Below are 27786 nucleotides of genomic sequence, written 5' to 3'. Positions count from 1 at the left end.
CACCCGGCCGGACCGAGAAGCGGAGAGGTCGGGACCAGTCTGGGTCTGTCCGACTCCCTAGCCCCTCAGTGCGGAGGGGAGAGGGGGAGGCAGGCTCGGGTATGTGGGGCGAGCATGGCAGAGGGCCGGCCCACGCCCGACTCTATGGAAGAGCGGGAGGGGGGGGGACCTGGGCAGGCGTCTGGCTGTCCCGTGATCACGCAGTGACCACGAGGCGGTAAACTGAGATACGGTAACCAAGCCTAGGCCAACCAACTGATCAGAGAGAAGCTATCGGGAAGCAACCTGAACTGAAAAGCGGTAGTATATAGGCCCACAGGGCTAAAACCAACTGATCAGAGAAGCAAGCTATGTGGAAGCAACCGAACTGGATCAGCGGTAGAATAGGTCTCTATGAGCCGGGACCTAGGCTAAGCCAGACGCCAAACTAACCTAACAATGACAAAATTATATATAAATAAAAAATAAAAATGAAAGAAAGAAGGTAAAATAGCAGGAGAAAAAATCCAGGAGTGTACGACTAACCCGAAGGCAAGTCTACCACTCAAAGCTAGTCAGGGGTCCGATACTAAGAACCTGACTAGGATCTGGATAGAAAAAGCCTACATAAGGTGATATACATGCATGCATGAATAACCTGAGTATGACCTTAAACTAAATAAAGCGGATAATCAAAATAGAGCGTAAACAAATAAGGGATGTTCTAGGTATGGGAGAACCAAGAACAACCCACATCACGCGGCAGGACCATGCTGCATGCTTCCGACCCGAGAACGTATTTATACCTAAAAAACGCAAATACTGTCTCAGGGACGGAAAAACCAACTAAACCGTAAATACTGAGTACTTAACTTAGCTGCTGCAATAGCTGCACGCTCCATTATCGAAAATCCGAAGAAAAAGGGCACAATACACAGAGAGAAAAATAACACGTGTGACTCGTGCGAGCTAACTGAAAAGGATGGCCACCAGAGGCGCAGCAGTCGGCAGCAGTGGGATGGAGTAGTAGTAGTACGAGCTGCTCACTCTGTGGGTCGGCTCTCCTTCCATGGAGGGTTTTTGTTGTTGTGGGAGATTTCTATTGGTATTTGGCTCGTGGTAGTGGTCTCACTCGCCTAGTGTTCAATACCGACACCCCTCTTGGAGGGTGAGCGAGTCAGTTTATACTGACCTTTTTCTTTATTTTATTTTATTCTCTGGTATGTGTTAGTACATTTACCCTAGAAATAATAGATTAAAGGATATTTCGCGCAGCGACACGAGCTGAGCCCAGAAATCCCGAATTCAGCATTTTCAAGTTTTGATATAACATGGCTTTACTACTGCAGTTATTCTCTTGATTCATTCTTCCCAACAACAAAAGATAAGGAGCCTGAAAGGACAAGCTTACTGGACTATGAAGCATACCTCTCCTAAAAAAAATTGAATCACAAATATAGTAGTGATAAGAAAATTGCATAAACTTGTAAGCAAGGTTAAAAAATAATAAAGATACAAAACCTGTACTGTACTAACATACACAAATTGCTCTCAAACTGAAAAGTGAGGAGTATAGAGTGCTTATAAAGAAAGGAAACCCCTGACACTAAACACATTCATCCATAAAAGGGATACACAGCTACAGCAATATAGCAAGGGCTAGGCTTATCAGACACCATTGCACGAGCAATTGATTCTCAGTCACAAAATACAAGCCATTGATTAATCAGGTGCAATTTCCTCAGTCGTGAAACACAATCTACTGATTAATTGTACAGCAAGATATTCTATTCTCCTGAAGGACAACCTAACCTTAATGTCAAGCTTGTACCACCTTTAGCAAAATGAGTAGAAAGATACAACAAAAAAGACAACACTGGATATAGTACTTCTTTCACTGAGCTAGTTGAGATTTACATGTTGACAAATGGTATTGTAAAAAAATTTTTTAGTCCATTACCTGGATTGCAACTCAATTACAGTACATGAAAACTGGAATTCTGTATTTTGCACTTTCTCCTACTCAGGTCCTATGGCATTAAGTAAAATAATGGTTAGCCTAGTACAGACATGTACATAGGAAGCTCATGTACTTTAAAGTTGAAGTGCATGGCTCACATTAGTTTAATTTATTAAATATTACTACTATACTATACTGTATTTTTATATTTTTCACTTGATATGTATGCACACAATTCCGCACTGTACCTTGTGAAACTGTATCCTCATCAGCCTTCTTCAGACGTCCAGTATAACAAAGGTAGGCAACATAACCAAAAACATTCCAAGCAAGGAAGGCATAAGCATATGACAAATTCTTCCTGAAAAAATTGGAGAAAAATCTCATTTTAACAGATAACATAAATTACTCAAACAATTCCAATATTAAACTTATAACTACCCCACATGCACAGTCTTCAAATGTCCCAGACACCATAGTCTTGTTTAACACAGAAAAAAAAAAAAAAAAGTGATGGTAGCCTTGCACATGCATGTACAGAGCCATTAAACCCAAGCAGTTATGGTAACAGCCTGTTTTATGTGTAGGCTGGCCAACTAGGTACAAAAACCCACAACTTGTATTGGTCACACTCAAAACTTAAGTGGAAAGGACTGAACAGTAAAACACCAATGAATTAGCTAACTGGAACTTGAATAATTTCCAAGCCCCTTGCATTCAGACAGGCAACTAAACCTATGGCTCTGAGAAACAGACAGCCATATCAACAAGGTAAAAGCCTTGATAATGACATTAAAACTATGAGGATAGCAATTTACAAGTCAAAGGGTACTCCAGAAAAGAACTACATATGCACTTGCCTATTAAATAAGATGTAGAGGAAAATGACCTAAGAAAGTCTATGCCTTGAAAAAAGCCTTACTAGACATTTTTTAAATACTTACCTCTCTATTTTGATAGCCATAAAGTCCCACATCAGTAGGATGAACACATTATAAACACAAAAAACTTCATCTACAATCTACATCATTTAGTTATACCATCTATTGACCCCTCCCTTCAAAGGCAACTGTTGTTTATGTGTGTGTTGTCCTCAGTTTTGTTTCTGTCCACACAAGTGGGCTAGTTTGGTCATTGTTTTATTCATCATAATAGAGAGGTATTCCAAAAAATATATTTTTTTTTTTTATAAAAACTTTAATTTCTTAAAATACTCTCTATTATGATGATAAAAATTGCTATTATAAAAAAACTTCTTTTTTTTCAAATACCTCTCTATTATGATAATTAAATCTCCACAATGAAAAAGGAGGTGGTTACATGTATGAGACCCTAAAAATTAAAAACCCTAGAGAAGAACATAAGTTTTGAATGAGACAACTGACTTAATACTGTCATGGGAAACTATCTGCTGGTAATATTAATAGTTAAGGAATATTTCATTAGGCCACAAGAACCTCTGAAAATATGTGGTGGGTTCCAAAAGGGATAATACTCTTAGTCTAATGACTAAGAGTTCCTATACCTGCACCCCTTCATTTTAGGAGGACCTTGATGTGGTGATGGGGGCTCTCGAACCTAAGGAATTTCTTCCTAGGTTCGAACCCAAGAGTTCCATATAACATTATATATTTTCAAGTTGATATCGGTGGACTTTTCCATTTTTGTCAAAATTTTCGAAATCAAGTAAATAAGAAAACATATCATGGCTTAACGTGGAGTTAAATCCGAAGCTAAATAGTGAGAACTGTGGTAAATCCATCATCTACCCGACAATGTTCAGACCTGTTTTTCAGGCGGAACTATTCTGTGGAACTGGATCATGGATTCCAGGGGGGCCCGGGATAATTGTATTATTTTAATACTCTTAGTCCTAGTAAGCGGGTTCTGCTTACACTTAGGCCATACTAATCATGTTATGCCATCCCCTTTTGGGGTGGGGTAGGGACTCGGATATTTGGGAGTCATTTCTCACTTGTGCCATTGGCGGAAGATTCAATTTTGCAAATTTTTTTTTTTCTCTCTCAAATATGTTTATGATTGCTGAACTTAATGATTTGAGTACCCCTGGGCTCATGATGGAAAAAGTCTGGCACAGTTGATGACTATTGGCACGTCACTCCCGAATTTCCTTGGTACAGCCTCAAGCTATGAAAGTGCTATAAATGCTACAAAGGAACACCAAGAGGTAGGAGAGCCAGAACACCAATTAGGGGCATAAAAAGTAAAAAAAATAAATAAACAAACAAAAATCAATTGGTAAACTCCAATAACATAACAATGAAACTATATATAATGAACAATAATTCTGAATTAGAGACAAGTATAATTCTCCCATCAACACAGAAAAATCTGACGATCCTATAGACAAGCAACGTACGTAAAACAAGAACCAAAAAGAAATAAAAATTACTGACTTAATCCCACATTGATACATTCTGATGACCTCTTTAGACCAGATAACTGGTCAAGATTTTGAGTCCTCAAAACTGACAACGAAATCTCAGCAGCGATACTAGGAAACAAATTACTCAACATATATCCAACACAGGACATGGAATGTAGACACATCAAAGACAATGAATGGCTAATCCAAGTAACCAATAAAAACCATTCCACTGCCTTTTTAAGTATAACAGAAATAAATAACATAAAAATGATATTGTTTATGATACATAAAGTTTCATACATTACCTGGCAGTATATACATAGCTATCGACTCCGTCGTCCCCGACAGAAATTCAAATTTCGCGGCACTCGCTACAGGTAGGTTCAGGTGATCTACCGCCTGCTCTGGGTGGCAGGACTAGGAACCATTCCCGTTTTCTAATCAGATTCTCTCTTCCACCGTCTCCTGCTGGGGAGGCTGGGTGGGTCTTCAATTGTATATAACTGCCATGTAAGTATGTGATGAAACTTTATTGTATCATAACAATATCATTTTCATACATTCAACTTACCTGTCAGATATATACATAGCTGATTGACACCCTTTGGTGGAGGGGCAAGAGACAGCTAACTACTGACTAGACAGGTAAACAACATGTTGTAGGTATTTATAGACCAATTGGTTTCCTACCTTATCAGGTGGAAGACTTCGTGACTGCTGTCTAAGAGTCTGCTTCACCTCAAGAGCCTTAGCGAGATAGTGATCTGTGGCCAAGAGTTCTTGTGGATCTGTCGATGGGGTATCATCCACTTACTCGACAGAACCTAACTGGCATTTGTCAATGGGAGCACATCCGCTTATATGACAACACGCCTTTATTTAAGGAGCACACAACCGATCCCGATCACCCAAACCTAACACCCGTGTTAGTTTCTAAGATTGCCAAGAGCTATCCCCAAACTCTTAGCAAAAAAACAAACACAAACTCCAATAACCACATACAATAATACAAAAAAAATTTTTGTACCCCTCTAAAAGTCAGCTGTCACTCGATCTCCTAGTGAAGAGAAGTGAAGGTCGCCTGTGCGACACCTGACACTTCCATGCACAGGAAACTCAAGAACACATCCAACAAGAGGGTTACATACATTATTAAGGATCGGTGCTAGCTCCCTTACCCAGAACCGTCTGTGCTGACACAAACGGACCTAGAGAAAAACATTTCTCATACGTAACTCACACATCTTTTAAATAATGAGATGCAAACACAGAGTTGCATCTCCAATAAGTTGCATCCAAAATGTTTTTAAGTGACATATTTCTTTGGAACGCCACAGAGGTTGCGATTGCCCTAACTTCGTGGGCTCTCACTCTTAAAAGATTAAAGAATCATCTGGACAATTCTTATGAGCTTCCGTAATAACACTTCTAACAAAGAAGGCTAAGGCGTTCTTGGACATTGCTCTCTTGGGGTCTTTTACTGAGCACCAAAGACCTTTTTGCGAACCCCCCAACTGCTTCTTCCTGTCCAGATAGAATTTAAGAGCTCTAACTGGGCAAAGAGATCTTTCTGCCTCTCTGCCCACCAAACTAGAAAGTCCTTTTACCTCGAAGCTCCTGGGCCAGGGATTCGAAGGGTTTTCATTTTTGGCAAGAAAGAGAGACTGGAATGAACAAATTGCAGAGTCTCCTTTGAAGCCGACTCGTGATTCAAGGGCGTGCAACTCACTGCCTTTTTGACTCTTTTTGCCGTTGCAAGAGACATCAGAAACAACACTTTCTAGTGATATTACGAAATGAAGCAGTGTGTGGTGGTTCGAATTCTTCGGAGGATAGAAATTTAAGAACCACATCCTAAGTTCCAGCTTGGAAACCTTAGGTTCAAGTGACTTTGATGTTTCGAAGAACGAATGAGGTCGTGCAAATCCTTATCATTCGTTAGATCTAATCCCTTGTTTCTAAAGACTGCTGAAAGCATACTCCTGTACCCCTTAGTAGTCGGTACAGAGAGATGCGACTTTTCTCTAGGAAACAGAAGGGGAAATCCGCATTTCGGTCACAGAGGTACTGATAGGAAGCTTCTTCGACCTGCAGCAGCTTCTGAAAAACTTCCCACTTCGATTGGTACACTCGCCTAGTAGATGATCTGCTGCGGGCTCTAGCAATTGCGCTTGCTGCCTGGCGAGAAAACCCCCTCGCTCTGACAAGTCTTTCGATAGTCGAAAGGCAGTCAGAGCAAGAGCGGGAAGGTTTTGATGGTACCTCTCGAAGTGGGGTTGTTTGAGCAGATCTATTCTGTTTGGAAGAGATCTGGGGAAGTCCACTGTCCACTCCATCACCTCTGTGAACCAAATCTGAGATGGCCAATACGGAGCAATCAGAGTCATTTTGGTTCCTTCGGATGCCACGAATTTTCTGACTACTTCCCCCAGTATCTTGAACGGGGGAAAAGCGTAAACATCTAGCCCTGACCAGTCCAGGAGAAAGGCGTCTGTTGCATAAGCCCTGGGATCTTCCACTAGGGCACAAAATGTGTCTATCCTTTTGGAGAGGAATGTGGCGAAAAGATCTATTTGAGGCTTCCCCCAAAGGTACCAAAGGCTCTGACAGACTTCTGAGTGGAGTGTCCATTCTGTGGGAAGGACCTGGAACCTCCTGCTCAGTCTGTCCGCTCTCACATTCCTCTCCCCTTGGACAAACCTCGTTAGAAGAACTACCTTCCTTTGGTTCGCCCAAATCAACAGATCTCTTGCCAGCTCGTACAGAGTGAAAGAGTGAGTCCCTCCTTGTTTCTTGACATAAGCCAGAGCGGTCGTATTGTCTGAGTTTTTATCTGTACGACCTTGCCTCTGACTATGTGTTCGAAGCTCTTTAGCGCAAGGTGAATTGCTAAAAGCTCCTTGCAATTTATGTGCCATGACACCTGTTCTGCCGACCAGGTGCCTGACACTTCAAATTTCTTTGGATCCCGAATGTTTGAAACACCCCAGCCCGACTCCTCCGACGCGTCTGAGAACAATGTCAGGCTTGGGTTCCGTACTTGCAGGGATACTCCTTTGTTTTCTTTTAAGGAATCAACCACCACTTAAATGATTTTTTATTTCCTCCGAGATTGGAAACGTGTCGAGAGCTGTCCTGTCTTCCAACTCCAACTTCTTCTCAGGAAGAACTGAAGCGGACGAAGATGTAGTCTTCCTAGGGAAAGAACTGTTTCGAGCGAGGAAAGGGTCCCCAGAAGGCTCAGCCATTCCCTCGCTGAAGTGCGCTCTTTCCCTAAGAAGTTCGATACTGTGGCACAGCCTTTCCTTATTCTCTCTTGAGAGGGAAAAACTCGAAAACCCCGAGAATCCATCTGAATCCCCAGATAAACCACGTTCTGGCTGGGGATCATCTGAGACTTCTCGAGGTTCACGATCAATCCCAATGATTTTTGTCAATTCCAGTGTTGTTGACAGGTCCTCCAAACACTGCTTTTTGAGACCTGGCTCTGATGAGCCAGTCGTCCAGGTACAGGGAGACGTTTATCCCTTTCAAATGTAAGTGTCTTGATACATTTTTCATCACGTCCGTGAAGACTTGAGGAGCCGTGGAAAGGCCGAAACACAGGGCCCTGAACTGATAGATTCTTCCCTCGAACATAAATCGAAGGTACTTCTCGACGAATGGTGGATCGGGATGTGGAAATATGCGTCCTGAAGGTCTAGGGATGCCATCCAATCTCCTTGACGCAGTGCTGCAAGGACTGAAGCAGACGTTTCCATGCTGAACTTCTGTTGTTTTACGAATTTGTTCAGCGCACTTACATCCAGTACCGGTCTCCATCCCCCCGAGGCTTTTTGCTACAAGAAACAAGCGATTGTAAAACCCCGGGGAGCTGCAATCCAGCACCAGCTCTATTGCTCTTTTGTCCCACATCTGTTTCCACCATCTGACGAAGAGTATCCATCAGAACAGGTCCTTGTATCTGGCTGGACAGTTCCCTCGGTGATGTTGTCAAGGGAGGAATGTCCTTTAATGGGATGTAATAACCCTTCTTGATGATTGACATCGTCCAAGGATTCGATCCTATGTCTTCCCAGGCTTTCGCAAAGAAATGTAACCTGGCTCCTACAGGTGTCTGGAGGATAGATTTCTCACTTTCCCTTCTTAAAGGGACGGAAGGAAGACCTGCCCCTTTTCTCGGTTGACTTCCCTTCTGGGCGATAGATCTAGCTGGAAGGCCTCCTCGGGAAAGGGGAGCTTGCTGCTGATCTGGACGAGGCCACTTTCTTTTCCCTCACTGGCCACACAGGCCTATTTTTCCTTGAGGATTGTCTAAGGAAGATCCTGGGTGGCCTTTTCAGTCAGTGAATGGGCAATATCCTTCACCAACTGCGAGGGAAAAAGATGTTCTGAGAGAGGCGCAAACAATAAGGCGGATCTCTTTGCGAAGGAGAGACGGCCTTCGTGAGGAAAGCACTGTGAACCGCCCTCTTCTTTAAAACTCCGCACCAAAGAGGAGCATACTTCAGCCGATCCATCCTGAACAGCCTTATCAATGCAATGTGAGGATGCTATTTAAGGGTTTCTGGGTCCAGTTGTTCCTTTTCATGAGACTTCTTGGCAAGAACCCCAAGGGACCAATCTAAGAAGTTAAAAACTTCTAAAGTGTGAAAAAGCCCTTTGAGGAGGTGGTCCGTTTCCGAAGACCCCATGTTACTTTTGCTGAATTCAAGGCGTGTCTTCTCGATGAGTCTACTAACTCGAAGAAGTCTGACTCAGCTGAAAACGGACAGAGACAATCCATATTTTCTCCCCGTCTTTCGTACCAAATGCCTCTCCCTCCCCCTGTAAGTTTAGCGGGAGGCATACAAAAAGACTGTCCTTCCTAACTCCTTCTTCTTCTTGAACCAGGAGTCAAGAGAATTGGTAGCGCCCTTCCGCTCAATAGATATAGCAGGCTTCATTTTTAGGAAAGAGTAAAGACTTGTGCGTTTTTGTGCTCGAAAACAGAGAGCGTGGAGAAGGAGGAGGCGGCTGGCGTTAAAGAGCTCCATATTCTTCCAAGAAGGGAACGAAAGAACTTGTAATTAGAAAATCCTTCCTTCATTTTCATCCTCCGAGGCATCTTCTGGTTCATAGGCTCGGAGGAGAAGGCTCCCTTCTTTCTTCTGTTTCTTCCCTTACTCTCTTCCTTTCCGAAGAAGCACTCCTAATTGAAGAGGGACTAAGAGTTACTCTCTCTTTCCTAAAAGATTGACGCTTTGGATGACTCCTGTCGGATGTCAGGCTCTTCATGCAGGGAATGCGCCTGGTGTACGGCAGGAGTATCTCGCCTGGAAGGAGTACGTGTTTGGAATACTCCTGGTGCTTGGCAGGCGCAACGCGCTTCGAATACTCCTGGCTTCTGGTAGGCGCATCTTGTTCCGAATACTCCTGGCGCCTGGAGGAGTATTAAGTTCAGAATACTCCTGGCGCCTGGGAGGAGTATAAAGTTCGGAATACTCCTGGCGCCTGGGAGGAGTATTAAGTTCAGAATACTCCTGGAGCCTGGGAGGAGTATAAAGTTCGGAATACTCCTGGCGCCTGGGAGGAGTATCGAGGTCCGAAGACTCCTGGCGCCTGGCAGGAGTATGTCGCTCCAAATACTCCTGATCCTTGAATGCGTATGGTGTTTAGTAGGAGTATTGATCATGGTAGGCGCTTTTCGTTTAACAAGCGCTCTACTCTTAACAGGATCTTCTTCTTCAGTTAACTCTTGGCGCTTGGTTGAAGATCTTGAACGTTGTACTGAATACTCTGGCTCTTTGCGCCTACTCGGAGCCTGGCTCCTGGCTGGAGCCAAACTCTTGACAGGAGTAACTTCCTTTCTTACTTCTTCTCCTGTCTAACGCACCGTTCCCGCCGGAGATGGTCGCCTGTGCGACACCTCCCCTGGAAGGCTCGTTGCGAGTGACAGGGGATCAGTATTTAGATCTTTTAATAGGAAGCCTATCATCCTTCTTACGAGTAGGCTCCTTATAAAGAACTCCTACCAACGAGGCTAATTGTTCCTGCATATTCATTAAAATTTTCCTGGTGAGGAATCTTTCGAATCAGGAGAGGAAGATCTGGAAGGCGCTCTAGATCTCCTCCAGACCCAGAGTCTGATTGTTTTCTAGCCTTCTTTATTACCGAAGGCGCTCCTTCTTCAGAGAAGCGTTCGGGACTAGAATTGAGCTCATGCGTTCTTTGATACTCCTCTTCAGCGGACGGTGAAAGGTTTTTCGACTCCTTCCCATCCTCCTTCTCGGAGATGGGCGAACTAGAATACGAAAAGCAGCTCTCGAAGGACGCTTTTCCTATACGGTCCTTGCATTTGTGATATGATAGATTCTGCCGAAGGGACGCCTGATCGTTGGGGATTCTCCACAACCCCCGTACGGCTTTCGACTTCCTTCTCCTCCGGGCCAGGGAGCTTGGAAGAGGTCTAGGCCTGGGAGCGTCGCAGAGACGACCCAGGACGCCCCCTCCACTACACTGGGGACACTAATATCACTAGCGAAACCACATTCACTTTCCTTACCTTCCAATGCTGAACCATTTTTTTTCTTGCATTTTCTGAAGGGAAGCTCTGAGTTCCGCTATTTTCCGACGGGCAGAAAAACTAGAGGGATTAGCAATTTGTGAACGGGCTGAAACAGAATGGGCATGATTATCAGAGGAAGAAGCTACAGAACTAGACAGTAAAATCACGAGATGTAGACATTCTGCGGGTTTTGTAAGCCGCCTTCCTCTCTCTATCTTTCTCTAACTTCTTCAAGTAAGAAGTTAGATTCTTCCACTCTTGCGCACTCAGTTTCTCACACTCGTTACACGTATTCTCAATCGAGCATTCAACCATTCTACAACCACTGCATGTAGTGTGAGGATCTACCGAAGCTTTCGGAATCCTCACCTTACAGCCCTCATTCACACACACTCTGAAACTAACACTAGAGTCAGACATATTCACGAATTCCAAAACCAAGTCCAAAAAACAGTCAACGATAGCGAATGCCAAACAAACGCTCCAAGTACGTCACCAAATATCAGCGAGAGATGATCAAAGCGTTGTGAAAAAAGATTCTAGTCAGGAGGAAGTAACAACAATGTTGATACCACCGGCGACAGAGAGAATCTGATTAGAAAACGGGAATGGTTCCTAGTCCTGCCACCCAGAGCAGGGCGGTAGATCACCTGACCTACCTGTACGAGTGCCGCGAAATTGAATTTCTGTCGGGGACGACGGAGTCGATAGCTATGTATATATCTGACAGGTAAGTTGAATGTATGAAAGTAATAATTACAAGCCATGAAACATTGAATTATGTACAGAGTACAGTCATCCTACCACACAACGAACAAGAACTTCCTTCGAAACAACTACAGCTAGAGTCCATCCTTCGAAACAACTACAGCTAGAGTCCATAAAATTGAGATATAACCATATTCACGATCTAGAAATATACTCAATTTCAAGTAGGAAAGACAAGAATAAAAATATCAACATTGCCATAATAAAGTACAGGCCAAGACCTCCCATTTAAAATAAAAATTCTCGGGCAAAATAGAGAAGTTCGTCCTTTCATTTCAAAACCACTACAATGTACACAGTGCTCAAGGTAATAAGGCAATATGTATGTGTAGTCTGCACATCAGGTAACCATAACACTAATTGGAACTGTAACCACCCAAAATGTATTAATTGTGGGCTAACCCATCACATGAAATCTAAAGAATGCACATTTTACCAATACAAACAGAACTTCAGTTGTTAATAAATAGGACAGGAATGTCAGTCCACGGAAGCCAGACTTGAGCTAAAGTAAGAGGAGTTAATAATCCATCCAAAAGCCCCACCTTTTCAAATGTAACTAAAAATCAAAGACATTAATCAGCACAATAATAAACAAAATAATATAAACATAGAAACTAATTCTCATGCCAGTAATACTAAAACCCAAAATAAGAGTGATATTATACCACTACCAACATTAGTTCAGATTCAGATATCCATGTAAAAGAATTTCCAATGGAAGAGGAATCAAATAATAACAGTAATAACCGAACTGACAAGAAAAGAATACTGGAACGAACCCTATCTAAGGGAAAAAAATTTAATATTGATATTCACAATTTAAAAAAAGACATTGTATTAACTTCATCACAAGTGGAAATACACAATTATGCTCAGTCCCAATCACAACCAACATTTGGACAGTGAAGAACCAGTTAATCACTCATTACAGTTCTAAAAGGACAATACTAATGATAGCATTCCCTTATAAAATACTAATGAAAATCATGCCATTAAACCAAACCAAAATACAGCTATCGCACCCCAACCTAAATATTCCACTAATAACAATAAAGCAAATAACCCCTCAAACCAGCATTCCATACCCCTACAGAAAAGGACCAATAGAATTAGAACATTAAATACTTCTGAACCAATAGCTAACAACACCAAACATGCTTCATCTTGTGGTTGTAATGAGTGCTTCATAGGTATTTATAACCAACTAACCACCAAGACAGAGGACACTATACAAAATTTTACAGACAATTAAATTAAATTAAGGAAATGCCCTTTAACATACCAATAAGAATGAATTGCGTTCTGAATCCTTAAAATACAAAAAGGATATTATAAAATAAAAAATAGAATTATTAATATTTATTTATGAAAAACAAACAACTGCTGAATCTAATACCCAACATACAAATACAACAATTAAAAAACCACAGATTAACTCAAACGCATATAAACTTGTCAACAAATATATCTATGACAGATGTTTGGCAAAAAGTAAGGAAAATTCACGGAAAATACGTAAGACACTCAAGAAGTGCAATAAACCAAAATGGGAAACTATATCATGACACATATAAAATCTCGGACATAATAGTGCCTACTCCAATCTAAATGAACATTTTCAAAATATAAGAAAACAAGGAAAAAATACTAGACTCAATTTTGAAACTATTGAAGGTCTAGAATACATTTATGCATTTAATATGGAAGAATTAAACAATGCTCTACATTCATGTCATCATCGGCCCTAGGCCAGGATAAAATATAATTTGAAATGATACAAAGACTAGCCCCCTTTGCCAAATCATATTTGCTAAAATTCTATAACACCATCTAGACGAAAAGTATTTTTCCGGATAAATGGAAACATGCTATCATTATCCCAATAAACAAACATGGGAAAGATTAAAGTAATCCATCCAATTATAGACCTATATCTTTGACAAGCTATCTATGTAAAATACTATAAAAAATGGTTAATTCACGACTAACATATGTCATAACAAAAAATTCAATTCTGACACCAACGCAATCAGGATCAATAGAAGGTCGATCAACCCTTGATCCACTAACCTGTCTAGAGGATCATATCAAAAGAGGATTTGGTCAGAAAAAATTAAGTGGCAATATTTTTTGACATAACAAAAACTTCACTTATAAGGGGCCACATTTTTATTAACAATTTTCTATCAGATAGAACTTACCAAATTCAAACAGAAAATTCTTATTCAAATGTTTATGAATAGGAAGGAATCCCCCAAGCCAGTGCCTTAAGCTGTACTCTATTTGCTTTAGCAATCAATGATATTACAATAAATTTACCAAAAAGAGTTAAAAACAGCTTATAAGTTGATGACTTTGCCATATATTATAAAAGTAGCATGCTAAGACATCCACAAAGAATCCTCAATACAGTGATCACAAATATTACCAACTGGGCAAATTCAGTAGGATTCCAATTTTCAATAGATAAAACAAATGCAATAATTTTCTATAAAGATAGAAGATGGTTAAAACACCAAACACTTCAGCTTTATCTTTATAATACCAAAATTAAATTCTGCACAAATGTTAAATACCTAGGAATGATGTTTGATCAGCACCATGAACTGGAAAGCACACCTCAAACATATTAAAGCAAAAGGCACAAAAGAATTAGCCATATTGAAAAAACTATCTCGAGTGAGCGAGAGATGCTCTCGGATGATGCTCGACCCTGCGTGCCAACTAGCGGGACGCTCCGGAAACACGGCTCGTATCTCGGATTTGGGCTCGTATCTTGAACGAAAATATGGCCCGAGCTCCGGCTCGTATCTCAAAAAACTCGTATGTTAGGCTGCTCGTATCTCGAGGTACCACTGTATAGAGGAACGGGGAGAAGGGTGGCACATAAGTGTTTGTTTCTGCAACCTAGTATGTAGCTTCACTTTCTCTAATTTTCTTATCCTTTCTCTATTTTCAACTACAGGCAGTCCCCAGCCTATGACAGGTTCAGCTTACGACGTTCCGAGGTTACAACGCTTTTCAATTATATTCATCAGAAATTATTTCCAGGTATACGACGCATGTTCCAGGGTTACAATACTTCCGACACTGATCTGACAGAATAAATATGACTCCCAAAATACGAAATAATTAATATTTTGAAGTTTTTTTTACAGAAAAATGCAATAAAAATGCAATTTAACATAGTTTTTAATACAGTGGTACCTCGAGATACGAAATTAATCCGTTCTGAGGCGGCCTTCTTATCATGAGTTTTTCGTATCTTGAACCGCATTTTACATGTAAAATGGCTAATCCGTTCCAAGCCCTCCAAAAACACCCCAGTAAATTTCATAATACAGCTAAATTGACCTATAAACATGAAATACTACAACAATTTGGACCATTTAATACCTAACTTAATACGTACTGCTAATATGTACTACATAGTACCTGTTAAATAAAGTGTATTAGTGTACATGGTATACAAGAAATACTGTACCTACATACGTACGTATGTAGTAAAATGTGCTTACCTTTCGAGTGAGGCTATCTCCGAAAGTGGCAACAGAGGAGGAGGACAAACAGCAGATACATACACTTAACTTTATGAAACACATAAAAAAATGTCAGGAAAACATAAAATGACAATTTGGTCCAAATTGCATTTTTCCTAACTATACAAAACCTGAGGTCCTTTTACAATAGGAAGGTACTAGCGGCAGCTGGATAGGTCGTAAGCTTTCGAACAAGGGGTTCGGTAGTTAACTGCTTGTCCGACAGGCGCGCGGCGAGCGCGACTGGTAGGTAAACAAATCACTTTTGCTTTTGGCCCAAGCAAAAACTGCAGAGTGAGGGTGGCATGAGGTGGGGCTATGTGTAAAAGGACCTCAGGTTTGTATAGTTAGGAAAAATGCAATTTTGGACAAATTGTCATTTGTTCCGACACGGCATACAAACCTTCGGTCCTTTTACAATAGGAAGACTCACTTCTTGGGTGGGAGGAATCTGAGTCTTTTTGGGTTTGAACAGACTGGTGTTCGCCCAACCTTGGAATGCCTCCCTGGTCGTAAGAGCGAGGGAGGGATTCCAAGCCTCTGTCCGATTGATCGGGTGTGCACCGCAGATCAATGGTCAGACCTCTGGACCAAGTACTAAGAGAGAGGCAAGCGTATCTCTTCGTACCAGCAAACAAGAACAAGTTCCTATTTGCAAGAGGCAACAACGTTATGGTTTGTCTCTTGTTGGCATCCACTTCCCCCCCCTTGTAGGAGGAAGTGGTGGATATTCGCTCCCATCCCTAGTGAAAGGGATAGGATGGGGCTCTGTCGAGTAGCTCACCGGCAATCTCGTCCTTATCCAGCAAGGTATGACCGTATCCCTCTACCCACAGGTAGAGGGGTAGAAAAAGATAGGAAGAGAAGCCAGTCACTCTCTCATTCACTTATCTATTTTCTTAACAGTCACACCAGGACACGATGCTGTTCAGCCTGCTAGGGTCTGGGTTAGCTACACAACGTGTTGAGCAGCCACCACGGGTCCTAAGGAAAACGATCCAAGGACCTGTGGGCAATATCCAAAAGGTAGAAGGAGTGCCAGTGGTCTGGTTGTCCAGAACCCCTGCCTTCAGTACCTGCGCCACGGAGAAGTTCTTGTGTAACTCGAGGAGTGTACTTCTAGGTCATCTTGGTGCTGACGAAGAGTCTTCAACACTCAGCCTGGGATGTCGAGTTTCTTCAGAAAGCGCGTCGCGCTTTCACAGGACAAAGCAGCATCTCCTTCGCATCGAAGGCGGTGAAGTCCATTAGGGAGGGGATTGTGAAGGACTCTAACCGATCGTCAGGAACCGAAGGGTTCAGAGTCTTCGCTACGAATTCGGTACGGAAATCGAGGCGTCACGAATCCCCATCCCCTGGATGCTTGACTTCGCAGGAAAAGTCATGCAATTACCTCAGAGGAAAAGAAGGGAGATTAATGGTCGTATGACCTATCCCTCTTCTCGACTTCGGTGATGTCCTGTACCCATACTGGTCTATCCGTCTGCAGCGAAGTTGTTGTTCTCGGTAGTGGATAGGACACCGACACTCAATGGTGGGTGTCGATGGTATGGGTACTGTGACAAGCCGTTAGGACGAAGAAAAGATTGTTATGGAACAACCGAACTAAGTCCACAGCGAAGTTCGTAACAGACTTGGGCGCTCTGACAGCTGCCTACTGACTGCGTTCGGTAGGAGGCAAGTTGTCCAAGCACCCGAGCAAGTCACGTGACCTTCGCCTTTTAAAAGGGTTATGCCAAGAGACTAAACAAATAATTTGTTCGTCACCGATGCCAGAAGGCAAGGTGATGACTCTCTTAAGGCATGTGCCCAACAGGCGAAAGTCAATTGCCTTCTAGAGACCGAGGTCCTTGATGGCAAGATATCTCATAGTATAGTTGATTCTCAGCTAAAGAGAAACAACACTATGTGACGTTGAAGACGAAGGTGTACAGAAAATGCAACCTACGTCTTCACAGCTGAACCGAGAGAAGGATTCTCAAGATTCTGAACCTGTTGCTACAAAGACTGAGAACGCTAACCGCTATTGATTGCTGTCCGGTGAGGATCGTAGTTGCAATAAAAGCGGAGCGCTTCCAGTAATGAAGACAGGGAACTACTGCCTGAAGAACTGCTTCTCATGGGCTGAACATTTGGAAGTAGAGCTGTCAGGTCGGAGAGTAGGGCGATGTCTTCTGACATATCTTTAATTCAAGGGCGAGCAATGAAATTGCACACCTACGAATAAACGAGATATTTTGAAGACAAACTCAGATGTCTGCAAAAAATCATTCGCATTATCGCAGTGCGATGCAGCGGTTGACTAGTACAGACTTCTGTTACCGTGCGGTAAACAGAAAGATGAAAAGTCCAAGAGATATCTCTGTTGAAAATTCTCGCAATGTCGAAGGCGATGAAATCGAGCGTCACAGCAGTAGATGGTCCTTCATTATTGCGAGAATCCCCGTTAATCAGAGACCTAATGTCCATGATTGTTGGGCAGAGATACGGAGTTCGGTAGTCAATCCAACCAGGGGAGAGAGAGACGTAACCGACTGCATCTCCGAGACCTAGCTGGAGGGGGATACTGAGCCGCTATCAGGCAGTTCAATACGCAGTAGCTCTCGGTGACTCGTCATCCCTGATTGCCAGGTAATCCATTATTCCACGAAGGAATGCGTTCGGCTAGAACCATCGAGCATAAAGAATACGCTCGAGCAATTATATTTAACCGAACGGATTTCGGTAAATACAAAAGCTGATTTGGTGTTGTCATGACAATACCAAGTATCTAAAATCGAAACTGATAACTGCTGGGAGGTTGCAGGCAACCCCGAGTTGCAGTTCCATTAAGATACAATTCGTCTCGGTCACAAACCGTAGAGTTAACTACGGTATGCGCCTACCCCATGGACAATTCAACTGTTAAAGAATCATGTCGCGAGGGTAATATACGTAGTATGATTTGTCAGGTTCTGTACCACGACCTCCATCCTAAAATCTTTTCCCCTCGAGGAATGAGAATAAGGATTGGAGATCGACCGCCTTCGTTCTCTAGTCAAGAGAGTGAAGGAGAAGTCTTTCCCTCCCAAAGGAAAGCTTCAATGGTGAACAGAATACCGAAGACGATAGTTCAAGCCAAACTGGAAGTTCCCGTCCGTTCTTCTCTATTCCAGGTTAAGCGCCTACTGTGAGATACTCTTCTTTCAGCAGCAGTCTTCTTCCAAATGCTAGAAATTACAGGAATTCGAGCATAAGCGAGGTTCCCGATTATCGTGTAACATTATCGGGGGGATTCTCGCTCACTTTGGACCGTGGTCTCGCCTAAGTGTTTGGAGATCGTAAAAAACTCGAACACTCTTTGAGTGCGCTAGAAATTCCGTAGAATTCTAAGCACTCTGCGAAACCCCCCACCGAATTCGTCAAACGATATCGGCTGGTGGTCCTCTCGATTCCCGTAGAAATCGAGAAAGGGCAGGATCCCTCCTCAATGACCGGGGCTTACGTCAGGTAGGACCCGAAGGTCCCCCCGGTAGCGCAGCCCCTAACGTGGGATCTTACAGAGAAATCTCTGTAGGATCCCTCCCCTTTCCCTCGTAGCCGTAAGGAGAGAGGGAATGGGGGAGGATTCTTGGATACTGGCTCGCCTTCCCAGCGGAAACTCCCATCAGTTGGAGAAGAAAAGGAGCAGCCATCGCCTTACGGCGATGGCCTCTCAGAGCCTGGGAAAACGTATCGTCAGGAGAAAACGTTTTCCCGAGGAGGGTTACGAACTCATACTGTAGGTAAGTGTCTGCCGCCACTGGTAACGTCGTCTGGGTGGGGCTGATCGACACCTGACAGGAGAGAGCCGATACCGCTCCGACTCATTCCAGTCCTCGTCGAGGTCGAAACCTCAGGAGGAAACCGAAGGGGTATTTAAATACGGTGCTCCGAAGAAACACGTAGAAACGACCTCTGGTCGCAGAGTAGGAGGAGGTGAAGTAGCTTGTTCGACCGGCCAGAACTGAGAGAGCCTTCTTGTCCGGAGACGAGAGACTACCTGGTTCAACACAGTCGGCAAGCTCCGATCGCGGCAGACCCACCGTCGATTTGGGTTCCCTCTCGGGCCCCAAAACGACTCGAGCCGAGACGTTGGCTCTGCTGGTCGGGAGCGGCGATTCCTTCCCCGAGGTCATTGTGCTGACGAATCAGCGCCGTAACCTCGGCAAAGTTCCTCTGGATCTCGGAAGTCACAGCATCTTGCAGAGTGGGACCGTTAAGCCTTCGAACAAGAGCATTTTCCGAGAACCTTCCTCCTAAGAAGGGGGAACAGCGACAGCCCTCTCGGTCTTCCCCATCCACTTGCGCATACGTCCTGGCCGGTCCAAGACCGTGCCTGGCACGTAGGGCGTCGTGGTGGGATCATGAGGGGCGCACCCCTCACGATCACTCCTCAATACCTCGCTCCTCCCGGTGTAACCCGAGGAGGTTGAAAAGGTACGGGGAGAGGCAGACCTGACGCTCCCTCGTTGCTCGCTGGCAGAACCAGCAGGCTTGGAGGGCTGCAGGCGATCGTCAACCCGCGGGTGGCGATCGAGCTGCAGGCCTGGTCGAACCGTCTCGCTGTGGAGAACGGCTGGACTGAGCACCAGCGGCCGATCTCGAGTGTCAGAAGAGCTGGTGCTGGTTGCCGTACCCGGTCGCTTTCTGTGAGAGCGACGGTCAGGCGACCTGCAGGCTCCACTGTCACAGTGAGACCGTGCTTGTCCTCACGGCACGTCACGTCGCTGGTTCCAGCCGTGGCTGGCAACCGTCGAACGGAAGGACCTCTTCCCAGCCTCAGCCCGTGGTCGGTCGTGGACCGTCACGTCCCCGGGTAGCCAGCTGTTCGCCGCGAGAGTGAGAGCTGGTCTGGTGAGAGTCGCATGAGCGGCTGTCACCAGTCTTCCGCCCCGTGCCGTGAACCTGACGCTGAGCGGACTCAGAGGTCTGGTTCCCTGGCTGCACGGTCCGCTGGTAGACGACCGTACACTCGGTACCCGCTCCCGCGAACGAGAGGCCGAGACGGACCCTGATGCAGTGGCAGAACCACTGACACCAGGCGAGGAGTACCGGTGTTAGCCGGTACCCCTCTGGTCCCCGTAGTCTTCTTCCTTGCGGAAAGAAGAGACGGGCCCCGCTCCCGAAGGAGCAGGAGGACCAGCGGAAACGGAAAACCCTCCCGTTCCCAACCGAGGTGAGACGGGTCGGTCCCCGGAGAAAGCCCGAGGGAGGGGGGGACTTCTTAGGAGGGAGGATGGCAACCTTCTTCTTCCTCGGGCTGTGAAGCCTTAGAAGTCGAAGGGGAAGAGGCGGCAGCCGACGACGATGAAGAGATGAAGACGACGACGACGACACCTTCCTCCTCTTCTTCGTCAGCTTCCTCAGGACAGACGTAAGATCTGCTATCCAGGGCGGAGCCGGGGCTGCTGTAGCCGAAGCCCACGGGAGGGCCCGGACGCACCTGTACAGACAGACCAAAGTCTGGGGTGTAGTACCACCACGAACCGGGACGACATCAGCAGGTATGGGCATCTCAGGAACAGCAGGCACAGCAGCCAGCAGCACATCGGTTAGGGACAGCCAGCGCAGCAACGGCAGGGAACAGCCAGCGCAGCAACGGCAGGGACAGCCAGCGCAGCAACTGGCATGGACAGTCAGCCCAGAATCGGCAGGTACGGCAGGCAGCACCGGAAACACAGGAAGTGGAGCAGCAGCCAGCAACATCCTGGTACCGGCGGCAGGTCCAGGGGCGAGCTCTAGGGCAGTGGAAGTGTGTCGCTGCAGCGCGGCAACCACGAGCGGTCGGCGGCACGCCCCCCTCTCGGTACGGCGAACGGCACTTCACAAGCGCTGTAGCAAAGACTGTTTACCACGTGAGGCGAGTACACCAGGTGAGGAGGACGTTGTCACCTGGTTGCGTGGTCACCACTCCATGGGGTGACCGCAGTAGGCCGAGACATAGAACCGCAGCCCCTGGACACTAGCACGCCCTGCAAATGGAAGGACGCCCATACCTCACCAAGGTCCACCCTCGTGGCAGTAGCACCTGCGGAAATAAACAGTAGTAGCGATTAGTGGGGGGGGAGTCCCCTCGCGCGGGGGGTGAGCCCGTCTCCTCCGAACGAGTGGAAGACCCCTAATACAATTGTACATCGGGCACCTGCCGCGCCCTCCCCCGCGCTCGACGGATCGGGCGAGGAGAAGAACGCCGATAACCTCCCCCCCCCCAAGGGGAAGGGCCATCTGTGGGAGCTGAGCGGGGGGGGGTTCTCGTTCCCCACCCCCGCACAGTTACCCACTGTACCCAACAACAATATAAGAGCCCGAGAGCAATCGTGCCATCGGCCCGAATGCAAGGCATAAGGATCAATTCCCTGACTGATCGGAACTTTGAACCAAATAAAATATTGATGCAATCAATAATAAGGAATAAAATGAAAATGCATCTTGCATTACGATTCACTTCACAATGAATAAGGGCTCGGATCGAGCGCATTTGCGCCCTCGGTACCGAGCGCAAGGGTGAAAGGATCCATTCCTTACCTTATGGATCAAGGTTTCTGGAAACCTTGATCCATAATGAATTGATGCAATCAAAAAAAATATATGAAAATGAAAAGACTACTGCGCTTGCGATTTCACTTCATACAAATAAAAAGGGGAAGGATCAATTCCCGGGAAATAGCGGAAACATTGATCCCAGTAAACAATGCAATCTCAATAAAAAATGAAAATGAAAAAGAACTGCACTTGCGATTTCACTTCATTCAAAATAAAAAGGGGGAAGGATCAATTTCCGGGTAAGCTCGGAAACTGATCCAAATGAGTATTGCTACAATCAAAATAATATATGAAAATGAAAAAGAATACTGTACTTGCGATTCCACTTCCATACTGAATAAGTTTCCGTGCCGAGCGCATTCGTTCGGCAACGGGCATACAGGTCAAAAAAATATAAATGAAAAGAGCACTTACTTACGATTTTCATCTACACATTTCCAACCCAATATACGCTCGGAGCGAGCGCTCCCGCCCTCGGCACCGAGCATACACAATACGAGGATCATTTCTGGGAAAATGAATTCCCGCACTTACGCCCTTCAGTCCCGGCACTCGGGTAATCGGCGGGCGTGGTGAAACCAAGATCCTTTAATTCACAATTGAATTCAATGGGAATAAATATGAAATGATTGTACTTACAATTCAGTTTCACTAGATAAATAGAAAAAGAAAAACACAATCATGCGAAAGCAACGACGATGAAGCGGGCAGAGAGCGATGATACACGTCCACACGCCAGCAGGCCGAAAGCAAAAGTGATTTGTTTACCTACCAGTCCGCAAGCGCGCGCGCCTGTCGGACAAGCAGTTAACTACCGAACCCCTTGTTCGAAAAGCTTACGACCTATCTAGCTGCCGCTAGTACCTTCCTATTGTAAAGGACCGAAGGTTTGTATGCCGTGTCGGAACAACTAAACTTTACAAAACACATAACTTTACAAACAAATTAAAATAAAAAAAATAAAAAAAAATTTATTTTTATTTTTACATTTTTTCTTTACTTTTTTAAACTTTACTTTTTTTTTTTTTTTTTTTTTTTAACAAAATTTTGACTTCTTCACCCCTTTCAACTTTGTTTTTTCATAGTAGTATCACTTGGTTCTTCCTTTTTTGCTTACTCCTACAAAAGGTCTCTTTAAAAAATAACTATCCATGGAAGATTGCTTCTGCCTGCTTTTGACAATGTTCCTGAAACGACTCGGGCAAACGTCATCGAACTGTCCAAGCATACGACCTGTGTAAGCCTTTTCAGGGTGTCTCTTTTCTACGAATGATTGCACCTTATGAAAAGCAGCTCGAGCATCCTTAATTTCTGCTGTTGTCATAGAGTCGTGGTCCTCCTTGCCGCTGCAAGAGAACTCCTCTTGAACGACGTTATGTTGCATAGCCTCCAACTCCTTCAGGTCATCTGTCGTAAGCTCCTCTTAGTGCTCCTCGAGAAGATCATTGATGTCGTCCTCGTCGACGACCAGCCCCATGGACTTGCCGAGTGCAACGATCTCAACAAGATCTCCTTGCGAAACAGTTTCAGGATCGTCAACTGTTCCTGAATCTGCAGCACCAGCTTCGCCCACATCGAATCCCTCAAAGTCTCGGGCGGATACGGCATCAGGCCAGAGTTTCCTCCGCGAGGAATTCAAGGTTCACCTTGAAACCTCCTGCCAAGCTTGGTCGATGAGTCGGATGCATATTACGATATCGAAATGCTCTTTCCAAAATTCACGCAAGGTGAGGTTTGTGGTATCGGTGATGTCGAAACATCTCTTGAAAAGATGTTTCGTATACAGCTTCTTGAAGTTCGATATCACTTGCTGGTCCATGGGCTGGAGGAGAGGGGTGGTGTTAGGCGGAAGATAAAGAACCTTGATAAACGAATACTCCACTAGGATATCTTCCTCAAGGCCAGGAGGGTGAGCAGGGGCATTGTCCAACACCAGCAGACATTTCAGAGGGAGGCGCTTCTCTTCCAAGAATTTCTTCAGTCAGGCCGAAACACAGATTTACCCACTCGGTGAACAAAAGTCTCGTTACCCAGGCTTTTGCATTAGCCCTCCACATCACTGGAAGCTTTTCCTTAAGCACTTTGTGGGCCTTGTAGGCTCGAGGAGTCTCCGAATGATGCACAAGTAGGGGCTTCACCTTGCAATCCCCACTGGCGTTGGAACAAAGTGCGAGCGTAAGCCTGTCTTTCATAGGCTTATGCCCGGGTAGCGTGATGTACGTCCGACGAGGCCTTTTTTTCCAAAATGGGCCAGTCTCATCACAGTTGAAGACTTGCTGAGAACTGTAGCCTTCGTTGAGAGTCATCTCGTCAAACGTCTTAATAAAGGCTTCGGCCGCTTTCGTGTCCGAGTTGGCCACTTCCCCATGCCGCACCACTGAATGGATGCCAGTCCATTTACGGAATTTTTCGAACCACCCATGAGAAGCCTTGAACTCTGGGGTTGGCGTTGATGTCCCTTCTCCTCCGTCGTCTTCGGCCTGGGCAATCAAATCGCCGAAAATAGCACTGGCCTTGTAGCAGCTTGCCGTCTCCGTTATCGTATCGCCAGCGATTTCTTTGTCTTTTATCCAGACAAGAAGAAGCCTTTCCATTCCATCGTGCATGTGGCTCCTCTTGCTGGACAAAATAGTCACGCCCTTGGAAGGTGTAGCTGCTTTGATGACATCTTTCTGCTTAAGGATGGTGCCTATTGTTGACGGATTTCGGCCGTATTCCTTGGCAATCACACTCAATCGCATACCAGCTTCATACTTTTTAATTATCTCCATCTTCGTCTCCAAAGAAAGCATCCTCTTCTTTCCGTGAATTTCAACTTTCTTGGGACCCATGACTACGTCTATACTGTACGTAATTATGTTATGTAGTATGTATACGTATGTAGTAAAGTTCTCACACAACACAATAAAGTATACTACAACGAAATCACTAACGAATTTACGTTAATAAACGAAATCGTATAGAACGAACGAATACAGCGTGCGTACGATACCGATGATGCCGTGAAGTGGCCGAAAGAGCACACCACTACGTAGATGCATCATGGGAGAAATGCTGACTAATAGGAGCGAAGGATCTCATGGCAGTGACTAGCATCAGGAACCAATGGGAGAGCGGGAGGATGGTGGCGAGTCTACTTAGTTGGCGGCGCGCGAGTTTTAAAATTGTTATCGGTGGTCCGGGCGAATCTCGGACTTTACAGCAACAACCTTTCGTATTTTGAACTATTTTCGTATGTAGAGCTGCAAAAATCTTTGTATTTGCTTTCGTATCTCGAATTTTTCGGAAGTTGAGCCTTTCGTATCTCGAGGTACCACTGTACATCCAAAACTTAGTAAGTAAGTTTTTTTATAATTTTTGGCAATGTTGCCTGTACTCTTCTTTTTGTCTTTCTTTGGTTCCGGAATTTCTTTCTATCAAGTCAGGTAGAAGAAGAGCAAGGCAGCAACTACGAGTAAAAAAGAAAAAAGAAAATTTTATATTTCTTCAACACCACATTCAAAAACAACATATTGACAAAAAATATTAAAAAAACAAAATTCATTCACATTTATGCTCTACATTCAGCCTACCACAACATAAGGCTGATACTAATTCCTCTTGATCTAATGAAGAGGGTAGGGAAACATAGCCTTCCCTTACTCCCTCTTCATTGAAAGCCATTCTGTGATCACCTTCAACGCTTTCTTAGATGAGGATGAAAGCACTATCTTGAAAAGAAGAGCTTGATCTTCTTGAACAAGAGCCATAAGGAAGGTGGATGCAGTAGACAATGATGTAATTGGTGTGAAGAAGGGGATAATTCTCCAGGAGAAAGTGAAGAAGAGACTTGTAGGCTGAAAGTTGTGAAGTGTCTGGTTCTATATACTCTTCATCTTCCAAAGAAACAGGAGATAAGTCATCAACAGTCTTGGAGCAAGGCACTTTCATGATAAAAGTCAAAATTTCAGTCAGTTGATCCTCGAAAGAAGTGAGAGGAGGGTCGTCTTATTCCGAAGCACGAACTTGTTGCTGAGGTTGAGCAGAGAGTCCAGAAGACGGCGCAGGTGTTGCAAGTCCACAGTAAGAACAGGTGTATGGTGCACAGGAGCAATGGCAGGAAGTACAGGAGCAAGAGCTGGGCACGTGGGAGCAAGAGCTGGGCACGCGGGAGCAAGAGCTGGGCGTGCAGGAGCCAGTGGTGGGCGCACAGGAGCCAGTGTAGGGCACGCAGGAGCCTGAGATGGGAGCACAGGAGCAAGCCCAGGGAGCATGGGAGCTAGCACTGGGCTCTCAAGACAAGACAGGTGCTCAGACGACAGGTGTCTAGATCGGTGCTTGTGGCGCTTGGGAACCTTGGGAGAAAAAGACACAGGCAAATCCCATGGATGAGTAGGCAACTTCACATAGGCAAATACTGAGGGACCTACCCCGTAGCTGCACGAAGGGAGGGGTTGTCAGTGTCCCTATAATGCTTGACTGGTAGAGGGGAAGCAGGAGCTAAATCCACCATATGCCTTTTCAATGGCTAAGAAGAATCAAGGTAGCTTCTACAACACCTGTGATCAGACTCCAAATCCAAACTGGACGACAAGCAGAGCACATCCACAGACATGGCTTTCCAACAGCAGTCGGTCAAATCCTGGAATTTAGCAACAGGATCAAGAGAGGGGGCAGGAACCTGTGGGCAAACACTATCAGCCTCCTTTGGACCTCCAGTATATCTTCTACCAACAGAACAGGAAACCACCTCCTCCACTAACACATCGCTAGGCATGTTATCACCACACATTTTCAAATTTGTCCATAAGAACCCAAAGGAACACCCTTTTTCCTGACACTGAACTTACAACTAAATTAAATTTTTGTCAAACTTGGAATTAATCCTAGACTCAAGACTGGCAATGGTATTGGGGTCAGAAGCATGGGAGCTGAGCATGGGAGTGTGTGGAGGAAAAGGAGGAGGACTGAGGATGGGGGAGAGAGGCTATGTCCAGGAGTAGAGGGAAGAGCAAGACCAGAGTCTGTCTTAGGCCTAGAAGAAGAATCACTACTAGCAGTGGCCCTACTTTCCGCACGAGCGGCCGCCTTTCTAATCCTATTTCTCTCCAATTTACTAAGATGTGATTCAAGTAACTTCCGCCTACTTTCATCCCAGTTCTTGCATTCCGAGCAAGTAAGCTCTCTCTCGTACATACTTGCCCCCAACATTTATTGAACATGGTGTTTGCATCATAACAGAGGTTCGTTAACCTAGTCTTGCAACCCTCGCTACAATAGTGAAGGCTGGAAGCACTAGAACCGGACATAACTAACTGATGAGACACAGGAGCAAGAACATGTTGTCAGTTGTGCGACATAAAACAGAATGACACTTCTGGCTTTTGTCGCTACCAGGACTCCGTTCCAGTGGGAGGGGCCTGTCATCCCTGCTTTGCAAGTCACTTGTCTGCAAATCTTTTAGTTTAGGATGCTGTGTGAGCATAATCACTAGCTAAGTAATCACATGGTAAGTTACTTATATAAAACTTTTTATCATACTTTTACAGTTTTGATAATCTAATGATTGACTGACCTTGTTGTTAAAGCGTCTCTTTCTGGTATATGTCTTGTTCGTCTCCGTATTAAGCGCCTAATTATTCTGGGCATGCGAAAGAGAGTCATCCCATCTGTAAAAATTTTCAATTAAAGAACAGAAGAACACATAACAAAAAGTATAGCTTCCAAATAAACTTTATGCCTAATTGATAGAGAACAAATTACTTCAATAATTGATGGACGACCAATCAAGATTTGCATACAGATTCTATCTCAAAAAGCAACACATAACACTCCAAATCATAATTTTTGAAGGTAAATTGTATTTTTCCTAACTATACAAACCTAAGGTCCTTTACAATAGGAATATGCTCACGGCAAAGTTGGAACACAACCATTAAAACTCTTGAACAAGGTGGTTAGGCAGTAACTATGGTATGATATGTAAACATTCCACTTTGCCTTTCAACCCAGGGTTCAGATTGAGGGGTGGCATGAGGTGGACAGTAGTAAAAAGGAC

The 27786-nt window shown here is 44.6% G+C and overlaps 1 protein-coding gene across 1 annotated transcript in view; it reads right to left on the bottom strand.

Annotated features, from left to right (window-relative positions):
• Positions 1–27443, bottom strand: part of LOC135224534 (uncharacterized) — a 41773-nt gene extending 14330 nt beyond the window's left edge. Inside the window, exons 1-2 of the mRNA XM_064263603.1 lie at positions 27304–27443; positions 2188–2300 (exon numbers count right to left, since the gene is read on the bottom strand). Coding sequence (XP_064119673.1) covers positions 2188–2300; positions 27304–27392 — 202 coding nt within the window. The 5' untranslated portion in view covers positions 27393–27443. The remainder of the gene's footprint in view (positions 1–2187; positions 2301–27303) is intronic.
• Between the last annotated feature and the right edge of the window lie 343 nt (positions 27444–27786).

This window comes from Macrobrachium nipponense, chromosome 12 (assembly GCF_015104395.2).
Source record: "Macrobrachium nipponense isolate FS-2020 chromosome 12, ASM1510439v2, whole genome shotgun sequence".
Lineage (NCBI taxonomy): Eukaryota > Metazoa > Arthropoda > Malacostraca > Decapoda > Palaemonidae > Macrobrachium > Macrobrachium nipponense.
The sequence above is the reverse complement of the archived record's forward strand: the minus strand, read 5'-3'. Positions and strand labels throughout refer to the sequence as shown.